This window comes from Formica exsecta, unplaced genomic scaffold (genome assembly GCF_003651465.1).
Source record: "Formica exsecta isolate Colony F162 unplaced genomic scaffold, ASM365146v1 scaffold333, whole genome shotgun sequence".
Classification (NCBI taxonomy): domain Eukaryota; kingdom Metazoa; phylum Arthropoda; class Insecta; order Hymenoptera; family Formicidae; genus Formica; species Formica exsecta.
The window spans coordinates 676,658-690,302 of record NW_021850582.1 but is presented as its reverse complement, the minus strand read 5'-3'; the positions used below and the strand labels follow the sequence as shown (position 1 = coordinate 690,302).

Genomic DNA, 13,645 nt, shown 5'->3' with positions numbered 1-13,645 from the left:
GCATTCCTTTCAGTCTCATTAATCCGACAAATTGTTGAAACAAACGCACGTATATCGGTCCGTAAACGTTTCCTTTACTCTCACGAGATAATTAATGCTCATTATTCGGTTAAGCGGTGAAATTATTCACCGCTCGTCCAATGCGGTATCAAATATATCAAATCGCCAATTAGATAGAAATGAGTTTTTCTCTTTTAAATACGTAAAAACTTTCAAATATGTATATATTAACATTGTAGAATTTTAACGTTTTATTTTCTCTCTCGCGACTTGTACTATTGTCACACGTGGAAACGTACGATCGTGGATTCACCGTCTCTTTTGTGTTCATTCTCCGAGGACACGTTCACGTCACCCGTTCGCCTCCTCTTAGACTTCTTAGACCGTTTCTTCCACCGCCCTCCATTAAGAAAATAATCTAATTACTATATTGTTCGCATAAACACACCCGATGTCGCGTACATTTAAGAGCTTCGTTTGCGGTTTAAGCGTGGAAACTCATTGTTCGTTAGAAACATTGTGCGGTTCACCCTGTGACGGAAGGGAACGTTATAGCAGAAGGCGTGGGTCGGAAAAATAGAAGATAATTTCTGGTGTGCGATAAATAATGTTATTCATTGGAAATAAATCTAGACATATCTCTGCAATAAAAATTCATTCGGGTTTATATTACATCCGGTAGAGGAATGCATTTGACGTAATTTATGCGTGATACGCTTTTCAAGCTCATCGATTATATTTAATCAGTATCGTTTATCACATCGTTACGCGAATAGTTATCTTGGTCGAAAGGATGCATATCTCATTCCTTGTCGCGTTCTCACTTCCGTTAGATATTTATCTATCATATATTCAGCACGAGATACATATGCATATATATACATATATTCTAATGATGCGTAATGTCTAACATATGATGCTCGGAGCTCGCGTGCGGTTTGATACGGCCTTGCAAATGCAACGAGATAACGGCTTGTATTGACGCGGTTTATACCGAATGACCCAATTTCACCGGAGTGTCGTATGGCAAACGTGCGATAACTGCTGCAGAGAAAAGACAGGATCGAGCACGTGAAAGGAAAATAGGTAGGTCGGGAAGCGGATAAGAAGTGGTCAGCTCGCCATGGACCAATGCGCGGACATTCAGAAAGACGAGCAAAACGAATGCGCATTTCTCTCTTTCTCCCCCGCTATATTTCCTCGCCCGCATCTAATTCCTACGTATCGACACAAATCTTTCGAGAGCGAGAGAAATAATCGGCTTATTTAACTGGAAATCGAAAATAAAAGTCACGCGATAAATTCGTATTAAAACAGCAGTCGACGTTGAATTTATCAAAGAACAGGTGAAAGAAAGGATGCTATAATTGCAGAATATTTTGTATACATTCCGTGGAAGCTAAACACGATCCATCATATTGCGATTACGTTAGATTGCAACATTTTGATTACGATAAAACTATCATCTTTCTCTCGAGATAAACTTGATATGTAGCAAACATTTGGATCAATTTCCGTATTTCGTAAAATATAAATTTTGCATATATGCAAACTAATTAATTAATTACGAAAGAGAGAGAGAGAGAGAGAGAAAGTTCCACCTGTTAAGACAATAAATATCGCTTTGGATAATGAGTACGTAATGGTAGATGTGTTACGTTTTATTATCGCATCACACATAATCTCTGCAAACCGCAGAGATATGCGATCTATAATCCTTTCCCTCGTTCAACGACATCGAAACGGGAAAGCGAGTGACGATTTTTTAAATGCGAAATAAAAATAAAAATGTAATTTAATACAAAGAGATTCCACACACATATAAATTTTGCATATATGCAAACTAATTAATTAATTACGAAAGAGAGAGAGAGAGAGAGAGAAAGTTCCACCTGTTAAGACAATAAATATCGCTTTGGATAATGAGTACGTAATGGTAGATGTGTTACGTTTTATTATCGCATCACATAATCTCTGCAAACCGCAGAGATATGCGATCTATAATCCTTTCCCTCGTTCGACGACATCGAAACAGGAAAGCGAGAGTGACGATTTTTTAAATGCGAAATAAAAATAAAAATGTAATTTAATACAAAGAGATTCCACACACAAATAAGAAAGCGCAAAAGTGAAAATGTCGCGTCACACACTCTCTTTGTTTCCCTTTAAAATATTTTTCATTTTCAAATATAGCGTAGGAAAAACAATTTCTAAACACATAAATACCACCTCGATAAGTTATTAACGTATGATTCCTTTATTATTCGCAGGTTCTAAGCGATATTAGGAAACCTCATTAGCTCTTACGATAAGAGGAATTACTTTCCGAGGGAAAAGGAAAATACGTTAGCGGAAGCAATTTATTGCCGTAATATCGAGAGTCAAGAATGCGGACCATCCAATGTTGCGTTTTCTTCGCACTGCTGATGACAGCGTCGGCTGTGCCGGCGTCATCATCGAAGGGTGGTCGACCCGACGATCCGGTTAAAGGAAAAAAGACCACGCCGATCACACCCATCAAGAACGCTTCGGCAATCACCGCCACGACGGCGGTCTCGAGACCGATTACAGGCAACGCGACGCTACCGTACACTGTAAGGAACGCGACGTTACATTCATCGTTGCCTTCCTCGATCGCGACAACGGCAACGGCGACGGCAACGGCAACGGCGACGGCAACGGCCGTAACATCCGCCACGACGATGCTTAAGCTGCCAACGATCTTGCCAACGGCAATCGCAACGACATCGACGACGACGACAACGACAATCTCGTCGATGTCGTCCACGGCGAGCCTCGCGACCATCTCCGGTGACCCGCAGAACCCAGGCTCAAATCCCGCCTTCACCGAAACGTCGCCGAGAATAATTTCGCCCACTCAACACACCGCGGCCACGGTGTTATCGTTGAGAAAATCAGCAGTCTCCGCTGTCGCCGATGTCACGACGACCGTGCCTTTAACATCGGCCAAGGAAACGCGAGAGTCGCCCGGCAAGATTAGACCGCAAATCAAGCTGACAACAAATTACACGAGCGAGGTAAGTGCATTAATCCTGACTGACCGGCTCTTCGACTGTTCCGTCTTATCCGTTGCAGTCGTGTGCCTCGTATTATTCGGTTTTGCCTCGAAAACCACCGTTTTCAACTATCCCGGCACAGATTCCCGCTTGTAATTATTTTACGGGGAACCGCGAACAGGATATCGAATCTCAATTGAATTATACATTAGTCGATCTCGCACCGGCGTACTAATTTTACAAAGTTTCGAAAGAATTTTGTCCTTTTTACACGCGTTCGTTCCGCGACATATAAACCGAAACGCAATGCGATGCAATGATTTTCGAAACGTCAACGTTCTATACGGTTTAACGTAAAGATTGAAGTAGCATGTCATTCGCAACTTGGTGAATTTCACTAAGAAAATCAGAAATCATTCGGAAGATAAATGAACAAGTCTTGCGAGAAAATAGCGACGTGAAACCCAACGTAGAAATGTTTTCATTATTGTTTATTCACGTTTCACGGAATGTAGAATAAATTGTAATAAGTTTCATCGTCTCATAGCCATCGTAATCAAAGTTGCTTTTTTAAGTTATATACTGAGAAAATGCAATCTAATAGAAAATTCCATTTTTTTTTTCTCTCCTTCTCAAATATGTTACATCTTACAAATTAAATTTCAATTAGATCGAGAAGAGATAAGAAACAGAATACAAGAAATTTCTAACATTCTAGATATTGTCAAAGATATTGGACGTAACGTAAGCTAAACAAATTTTGCCTTTTTTCTTTTTTCTATTTTAGTAGAAAAATCCCATATCTCTCTTCCCTGTGCACGCTCGCTCTGTTCCTACTCGCTTCCCCTACTTTAAAGGAGCGCAGAAAAGCGTGTACCCGATTATGCGCGATAGAAAGGCACCCAGATTCGAGTTATACAGCCATCGTGGAGGATCGTATGGGGTTTGAAGAAAAAAAATCGCATATAGGTCGACCGAGAAAGTAGCGTATGCATCTCTTCGTATGTATCTCTCTTCCGTATGTAGAAAATATGCAGCTCTACGTGCTGCAAGTGACGCCGTGAACGGAGTAGATGGGTGCACGTGCAAAATGGCAAAAACGAGAAAGTAAATCGGTGTATTCGAGTACGATACGAGATACTTGGGCGCACGGGATACGTCGTAATTATCCAAGTTAATCGAGTGTACATCGTTGCTCGTACGTACGTTGCTTCGCTTCTTCGTTCGCGATAAGCAAGAGGCAATCAGGCAATCGGGTCATCTTGGGCGAATCTTTTATAGCCGAAGGGAGAAATTTTTTTTTCTCCTCGGTAGAGATGCAGAGACTTCTGCAGTTGGCTCTAATTTACACGATTCTCCTCTCTCTTTCTCTTATTATCTTTCTTTCTTCCTCTCGTTTCTTCGAGATAACGGCGGTATATACCGATGATGTATGAAAGTCATACACCGTTGAGTCATTTGCGATCAAATAAGCGAATATAACGCGTTTCTTGATTACAAGCGGATGATTTCGTTCCGTGGAATACGGTAAATACGCCGCGCGCATAACGGAGCGGGGGAGCACATTAATAACGATTAAGTGTTCTAACGTATCTGTAATAACCGCACAAATGATGGCAAAATCCGCAAATTGGGTAGATAATATCTCGCCTAATGGGAGTTATTTGTCTATCTGTTACACCGCCTTGCCGCAAAACGACGTAAAAATTTGGCGCGGACACAGAGAACGAAGATTATATCGCGTAAAAAAAAAGTATATACATCGCGCAAAGAAACGCTATCTCGAATTGTACAAATGCATTACAGCGTTATCACGTTAGATTTTTTTTTATCGCATCAGAATATATTTTATTTTCGAACGCAAAGTATTTTCAACATTAAATTGAATATAAATCTAATCAAAAGTCAATTTAATTAACTATTATTTCATTAATTTTTTTCTGCTCACAAATCGCAACACTTCTCTTATGATATAATACGATAGAGATGGGAAGAGAAAATTCGATTAACCGGTTTATAATTTATTAACGGTTTAATTACCCATGATTAATTGAACTCGCTTCCTCTACCTGTATATAGGCAGTTACGATCTGAAGAAAAAAACGGAGAAGTATTTATGAATCGCGATTATAAAATTAACTGACGTCGGTGAAAACCCGCCGATTTGAGACTTCGACTTAATTGGCACGCGGTAAAGTTTTGCGGTAAACTGGTACGAATAAACATACAATGTGCGCGGAGGAAGGAGGATTCGACCTGTAATGACGGGTTTGCCGAGGTGATACGAGTCGCACCATTCATTCAATATCGAATGGAAAATCGCTGGGAATTGTTCGCGTGCAACGTACCGTCGACGAATACCGATTTCTAGCGTATGGGAATTGAATATATCGTCACTGGGGCCGGAATATTGTAATAAGACGGCCGGGTTTTTTTTTTTTTTGAAAGGGACCGAGTTGTTTTGAAAAACGCGGGGGTGTTTTTTTTTTTTTTTTTTTTTTTTTATAGACGACGTGGGGAAAAAGCGAGGCGCGCAAAGTCGCAATAATGCATTTTTTTAATGCGAAGCTACTAATTCTATGACATATTTCTTCAAAGACAAGTCTCTTCGATCATTTATACAGTATCGTAAAAAAGGAAGCACGCTTGGTCAGAGAGACCATTATTACAATGTACACGCATGTATTAGTCACGCATGTCTAAACTAAAGGTAACAATCGTATCTTGAAGACGTGCTATCCGGCTAAATTCTTCGGTTTACTTCGATATACTTTGGCATAAATTTCTGATTTAATGCCTTATAACCCCGATTTTGGTTCCGTCTGTTATATTTTCTTTTATGAATTCATTATTCGCGATTATTGTTATTATTGTTATCGTGCTTCCTTCTTAATGAAAAATGATTGAAGTAACACGTGTTAAAAAGAGCCAAGTGTCTTGCTTAATCTGAAACATCTATCGAAGACAAACACCTGGTTGATGTTACCCCTGGCTAGCGGTATAAAATGCCAAGGATGAAACATCTTGCACACGCGATAAAAGTTTCTATGTATAAAATATTATGCTGCGAAATATAAAATGTGCGTTATTATGGAACTTTCGAAGTTTTTACGAGGGCGATATCAGACTATATATCTGCGTAATTAGTTTGAAAAAATAACTGAGCCTATTAAGATCGTGGATTCGCTTTAAAACGGATCCTTAAAACTCGTAACAAAATCGTAAATTTCTATCTTACGAGTAGCATTTCAAAGATGCTGGATCTTTTTACTGTTCCGCATCGGGGTATTGTGAGCGTATCCCGATACTTACGACCGGCCTTTCAACGTCGACGGCTCGCGCCGCATTAGCGTACGATAGCACGAGCGAGATAGAAATAGAGAACTTTACTAACGGTCCCGAATAGGAATTTTGCCCTCGCTACGCGCGCTTCCGAGTTACGCGCGTAACGGAGTGTTGCTCTAGCACAGTTTTCCGAGCGCGATGACGAAATGAATAATTGCAAAATTAGAATAATCCCATGACTGATGATTGAGTTGAAGAATAATAGGGATAATATTAGATTTGCCCCATTATTATTATTTTTTATTTTTTAAATATTTTTCTGTCCTTTTAATATATATTTTAATATTTTTTAATATCTCACAATTAAAAATTCTCTCTCTCTCTCTCTCTGATAAGAATATCATTCGACATTACGATGATATTTTTGCCGCAGTTACATTCAACATATCTGATATTTATTACTTTCACACACATTTCATCAAAGGAATAAATAATTTTATATCTAAAGATTTCTCGTTAGAGAAAAAGATGTGTTTAATTAAAGCAAGCAAAATAGATGACGGAAATGTGTCACATTCTTACGAAAGTTTCGCGTATTACTCCTTTCCCATTCATTTCATAAAATATAAAGAAATATAAAAAATCTTCATCTATGTGACAATTGAAGCAATGATAGTTGCCGTTTCGTGCGCGACTAATAATAGTACTGGATAGGTGATGCTCGATGGCGTTTCTACACACACAGACGCTTAATCTAACAAAAACAACCATGAAAAGAGCGCAACGGTAAACGAACCGTTGGGTTCTTTTCCACTAAGGTTAATAATTGTATTGTAAGAATCTCTCTCGGAAACGCGTGGCATCCGCGAGAATTCGTCACGACGAATATTACGATATCCGAGACTTACAACCGCAGAAATTAGACTTGTCAGATAATGACCATCTAATTCTTAAATGGATGATGCTTCAATTACGAACATCGCAGATTACATACAATTGTATACTTCGAGATATATTTACAACCGTAATCCTAACCAGATTTCTCGACACTTTCGCGATAACCTCATTAAGAATCTTTTTCATTCAATATAAATACTGCAACATGCGAATAATGTGGAATTAGAGTATTAGAAATATATAGTTTTTTTTTTTTTTTAATTTACTCAATTGATTTGTTGAATTTATATCCTTGTACGCACACATACAATTTTATTTAAAAATTATTTATATAAATACAAAAATGATTTTTTATATACATGTATATTGCCCGACAATGAAAATATGAAAACAAATGTTAATCGCAAATTGTAATAATTGCTTGAAATAATTACGTTTTTCAAAACATAATGCGACGACATACGGAGCGACTCGTGCCGCTGCCGTCCTGCTCGAGCTTCGCCGTACGAATGGTAACAACATGACAACGTATCAAAACAATAATGTGTTATTGTTCGCCGTATTGTTCGTCAATCCCCTCCCACTGTCGAAATACTTTATATGTTAAATACTCTTTATATAGAAAAGATATCCCCACTCCTATGTTTACCTCACTAGAGAAACGGAACGAATTAATCATTGTCGGACGGTGTATGTGTATAATTCTTTATTTTCCTCGCGCGCAAAAAAAAAAAAAAAAAGAGATATCGCCAAATTAAAGATTTAATTATAACGCGAATTCACGCAATTTATCTCAATTGGTCTTAATTCGTTCCTCGCGTTATAACATCGCGATTATCTCAACCAATTATTTTTCCCGCTTGAAAAATCGATTTCCTTCACGCTCACTGAGACAAGCATGTCCGAATAATATTGCGAGGATCGCCGATGCACCTTGCATCTTAAGATATATTGGACGAATCTACAAACGGCGAAAGGAGGGCGAGCGTTCACGGTCGTGACGCAAACGGATCAGCCGGTGCTAATATCGGTAGTGGAACGTGACGATGTCGAGACGAAAAGAAAATGCGAAGAAAAATAAAAGAAAAGAGCGGCGAGGAAGAAAAAGATAAGGATAAGGGGCGATGACAGGATAGAGGCCGGCATTGCTACGGACAATTTACCACGGCCTATTCGCGTCGAGCTTTAATCGATTCACTCTGTGCTACTTCGTGTTATATATTTGTCCATGGATAGTAATTCGCGAACTTGTTGCATACTCTGTATTTAGGCGGAATAAAGACAGCAAATCAATTAGCGGTTCCGTTTTAATCGGATACTCACCGCGATTCGTCGACAAAGCTTTATTTACGAGCGTCTCCTACGACATAAAAGAGAAAAGCGAACATCATCAAAGAGACGATGAAAGAAAGATATAAGCGTAGTATTCGAATAATAATTTTAACGATGTGATTATTTTCTATTATTACTATATGGAACTTTTTCCTCAGTTTAAACAATATGTTTATTATGTTTTTATATTTGTATTTTCTTTTTGCCATTTCAATAATTTATAGACAATTATCATATTCTGAATAATTTTATTAGCTTTTAGTTAATTATTAAAAAAAATATTTTTTGTTCATAAAATTACTGCAATTTTGATCGTATCATATATCCCTTTGATCGTTGTTATTTCACCTGGCTTTGCTATTCAGACTTATCATTCCTCATCTCATTGCTTATCAAAACCGTTATATTTTCGAACGAACGCAAGTAAACTTTCCTACGAGTAAATACCGAAGTACGGAAATACGAGTACGGAACGAAGAAGCGAGATGATGATAAAAAAAAGAAAACGGAGTATCGCAAAATTCCAAAGAAATCGCACGGAGTAAACCCGGCGTAAAGAGTGACCCCGGAGAACTCGAGGGAATGCGATCGCGTTTCGGTCAACGACCGCTTTATAAACGAGCGTTTTGTAGCCCGAGAGCTACGCGTGGTGGATTATACAGCACGCGATGACATTATTTTTAAAGTCGGACGGTTTTACGCCTCTCTGGGGTCAAGTCAACTCGACACCGGAGAACGGGAGATGGTCTGGAAAATACAAAGTCGGATGAACTGAGGCCGATCACCCACCGTCGATTACGATCGGCGCGATTTATGCCGCACGGCCAACAGGGTCGGAAATGAAAGAAACACTGGCCAAGTTCACCAAGTAAGTCAAGGATTCCTCGTCGAAACGAGCTTCAGAGTTTTACCAGCATTCTTCCGCGAACCGTCCTCATTTTTCCTTCATTTATACTTTTATACTAAACCGACCGTTTATCACAGAACCGCAATCAAGATCGAAATTTGCCGGACCGTGGGGAAAAGAGGGGAGAATACCTGATTCTTTTTTCGTAAAGATTTTTCTGAGCTAAAATTATGGCAATTAACAGTCGCATTCTTTGCGTTCCCATCCTCTCGCGAGCGTTAACTTCTTTATATATTTCTAAAATATGCAGAAGAAGATAGAGTTAATTGTTTCCTTTAATTTCTCTCTCAACCGGTGTTTAATAATTTTTGAGAATTATATTAATATTAATTTAAAAAGAAAAACCACTGATAGCTTCCCACAGTTTGTAATAAAATCCACGATACGCGAGCAAAGCTATTTATATCGTCGTTCTCTTCTGGACCTGAAGCTTTTTTAAGACAAGATCGAATGAGATGATTGCGACTCGAGTGCAGTAAATGAGATAAATGATACACCGTAAAGAAAAAGCGAGACCAGGCAAAGGCGAGGAAGGCTATCGCTTCTCGAGCATAGTCTCACGTTCCAGGAAGTTGACCGGCGATGGATATCCGTACGAACCATCCTCTGTACCGGTGTACCCCCATCGATTTGTCAAGCGTTTTGCCTCTGCCTGTCTGCCCGGCTTTACGGCCTCTCTTTTCTCTCACTCCGAGAATTCCGTCCGTTTTATTTTTTGCCTCATCTTATTCCTCTCCGTAGCTTGCTTTCTCTACTAACAATTTCCATCACGCGATCGATACGTATAGACAGTGTTCTTCCGAAATAGATATCGAACATTTATATTTCACGAGAAACTGATTTGCCATTTTACAAGCTATTCATTTCGCGATTGACAATGTGTTTATTTTTTGACAAGTGAGATATTTTTATGATATATCGAATATTGACGCTTAATTCTTTGACAATACGCGTGTTTTTTTAATAATCTTGACATTTCACGAAATTGGATCGATATCGGAATAGAAGTTAAGTTTCGTTCTTTTTAATCTACATATGTCATATCAATTGTTCGTGAAACAGTAAAGGGAAAGTGTGAATCGCAAAAGTGAAAAGATGCCGCATAATCGCCTATGTAATACAGAAACATTGCTAATGAGGCACTGTATACAACATACAATCTCGTTTACCGCGGAATCATGCTACGGTAACGATGTACTGATTTGATTCGAATGAAATATAGCACAATTGAAATAAGAGCATTTTTATAATCAGACTAATTGTAAGTCTTTCTTAAATAGCCTCAAATTCACGGGAGATACCTTTTAATAGCAAATTCTCTGACCAATTTAAAATCGATTTTTCCCTTGCAAAAATATCGAAAAAGGTCATTATTTGCAAGTTTTCAATTCTGTCATATATTTTGTATCTAAGCCTCGAACATTAAAATTTTATTAAAATAAATTATCCTTGAAATTAAAGAATGTAGTTTTAATCTTTTGAATAAAGTTTGTGAAAAGTCCTTTTTCTCAATCGTTTATAACTCGAAAGTTATGCCTTTTCCCTAATTGTAAGAAAAAAAAATCTTCAAATTGGCAAGAGAATCTGTTATTATAAAAGGAAATTATTTTTAGAAAATATCTCGAAATCGCATTCATTCGTAATTCAAACATATAAACGAAAGAGTTAAAGGAACACGAAGATAACGGTCGTGTCAATCGACGAAAGAATGCGATACCTTTTAGAGAGAAGAAGCCCTGTAATCAGCTGTAGCTCCGAAAAATCGGATCCGGACATCTCTTAATCGCGCGATATGTTATTACGACGTGATTACATGACGCTGCCAAAGTACGCAATCTTTTTTGAAGACAGGGGTACGACTGCCAGAGGGGGCCAGCGCGGCGCTTGCAAAACCGACCAAGTATCACTACTATCCGCACAATCAGCATATCTACCTGCTGCCGGAGTGCGCGGTCCAGCAAGTGTGCAACGCCGTTTATGTCAGATTAAACTTTACTCAACCGCTGTGCGCCTGTCCCGGACGATACCGTGATCCGTGCAGCGCGTCCTTGGACAGCGACGACCTGCACACGACCGAGCTGGTGACCGATCCGCGAACCAAGGTTAGTGAAAACTTTCCGACTCTCTTTGGCGATCGAGAAAATCGAAAAAAGACGTCGTCTCTCTCAGCTGTTCTATAATATCGTCGATTTTTTACTACGAGGGATAGAGACTCGAGAACGCGATATCACTTGCGCGTATTGATAAAAGCATGATTTTATAAAATTATTGCTAATAATTGTAATATTATTTAATCAATTATTAATAATTTTAATATTATTTTATTTGAATTTTAATATTATTAATATTATTATGCGCTTTAATTGATTAAGACTCTTTCTGTATACCGTTTATATTGTTGAATTTAGTATTATTTGCGCTGATGATGGCCAAAAAAGGGCCGAAACGTCCGCCTTTCGCTAATCATGTAATTAAAGAAATTCTCTAATTTTTTAATTTATTTTTTGGTTTTAATTATATATCTTTGCGCCCTAAAAACTGCGCGTGGCTCTTTTGCCATTTTATTCGGATTTTACTTGATTTTAATATTATTAGTTTCTCTGTATTTTAAATCACTCGAATTATAATTCGAATCGAGGCGATATTAGCAAATTATTCTAAAATTATATGCTTTACAAGTAAAAACGTGTATACAATCGAGGAAAACGCGAGGGTTTCCGTCAGAATTATAAAAGTTGCCGTGTTTCCTATGTAATGTTTTATGTATTTTTGTAGTACTTAAGACATCGAGTTGTCACGGAAACGGTACCTGTACAAGACGCCATTCCCGGTATGACCGACTCGGCTCGGATAATCTTAAACACGAGTTTCCCGGCGCGAGAAAAAACTCGTTCACTTTCGTTCGTGTATTAACCGTGACTTGCACACCGAAGAATCATCGCTCGAAAAGACAGTCATCGCAGAAATCCGAGAAACGAGTTTAAATATTCGATACGATAGTCCCGTGCTTTCGAGCTTGCTTTCACGTAGATGACTTTTATCCAATTTCAATATCACTGTAATTTTATTACTATAACATACCATAAAATTTAGCATATATCTTAATTTTGTGATAAAAAAAGATCTTAGCAATATTTTTACGAGAAATAATCGATAATTAATGATTATCTCCAAACACGTTGATCGCATTCGCGATAATATTTTTGATTTTCATCTCCTTAAATTGTTCATTATAACGCTACGTAATGCATATTTTTTTTTCCAATGGAATTATATATATGTAACACAAACACAGTATATATCTGATTAAGAAAGACTCGTAAAACAATGACGCTCATTGCCTTCGTACTCTTTTCAGGCCTTGACCTTAGTAAAAACGTGCGAGCCGGTTGCCGAGATGCGAGAATGCAGAGCGTCGAGAGACTGGTCTCTACTGGCGCTGCAGAACGTGCGTACGGGAAAGTCTCATTATCTCGTGATATGCCGATGTCCCGATACAAACATACTCGGTAAGCGAGAATCATTCCGAAAATTCCGCTTAATTAATTTAAAATTTCAATATTGAAGAAAGTTTAATGGATCTCATAATTATATAAGAATTGATACGTAGATTTAAAATGATATAAAGAGCAAGAGAGAGAGAGAGAGAGAGAGAGAGAGAGAGAGAGAGAGAGAGAGAGAGAGAGAGAGAGAGAGAGAGAGAGAGAGAGAGAGAGAGAGAGAGAGAGAGAGAGAGAGAGAGAGAGAGAGAGAGAGAGAGAGAGAGAGAGAGAGAGAGAGAGAGAGAGAGAGAGAGAGAGAGAGAGAGAGAGAGAGAGAGAGAGAGAGAGAGAGAGAGAGAGAGAGAGAGAGAGAGAGAGAGAGAGAGAGAGAGAGAGAGAGAGAGAGAGAGAGAGAGAGAGAGAGAGAGAGAGAGAGAGAGAGAGAGAGAGAGAGAGAGAGAGAGAGAGAGAGAGAGAGAGAGAGAGAGAGAGAGAGAGAGAGAGAGAGAGAGAGAGAGAGAGAGAGAGAGAGAGAGAGAGAGAGAGAGAGAGAGAGAGAGAGAGAGAGAGAGAGAGAGAGAGAGAGAGAGAGAGAGAGAGAGAGAGAGAGAGAGAGAGAGAGAGAGAGAGAGAGAGAGAGAGAGAGAGAGAGAGAGAGAGAGAGAGAGAGAGAGAGAGAGAGAGAGAGAGAGAGAGAGAGAGAGAGAGAGAGAGAGAGAGAGAGA

The 13,645-nt window shown here is 38.7% G+C and overlaps 2 protein-coding genes across 2 annotated transcripts in view; one reads left to right on the top strand and one right to left on the bottom strand.

The window, feature by feature from the left end:
* The window catches only part of LOC115238399 (elongation factor-like GTPase 1), a 46,996-nt gene that overhangs the window by 14,154 nt on the left and 19,197 nt on the right, over positions 1-13,645 (bottom strand). The window lies entirely within an intron of this gene.
* LOC115238401 (uncharacterized serine-rich protein C215.13) overlaps positions 2,337-13,645 on the top strand; it is a 26,115-nt gene continuing 14,806 nt past the window's right edge. Inside the window, exons 1-3 of the mRNA XM_029812183.1 lie at positions 2,337-3,038; positions 11,286-11,540; positions 12,797-12,947. Coding sequence (XP_029668043.1) covers positions 2,388-3,038; positions 11,286-11,540; positions 12,797-12,947 — 1,057 coding nt within the window. The 5' untranslated portion in view covers positions 2,337-2,387. The remainder of the gene's footprint in view (positions 3,039-11,285; positions 11,541-12,796; positions 12,948-13,645) is intronic.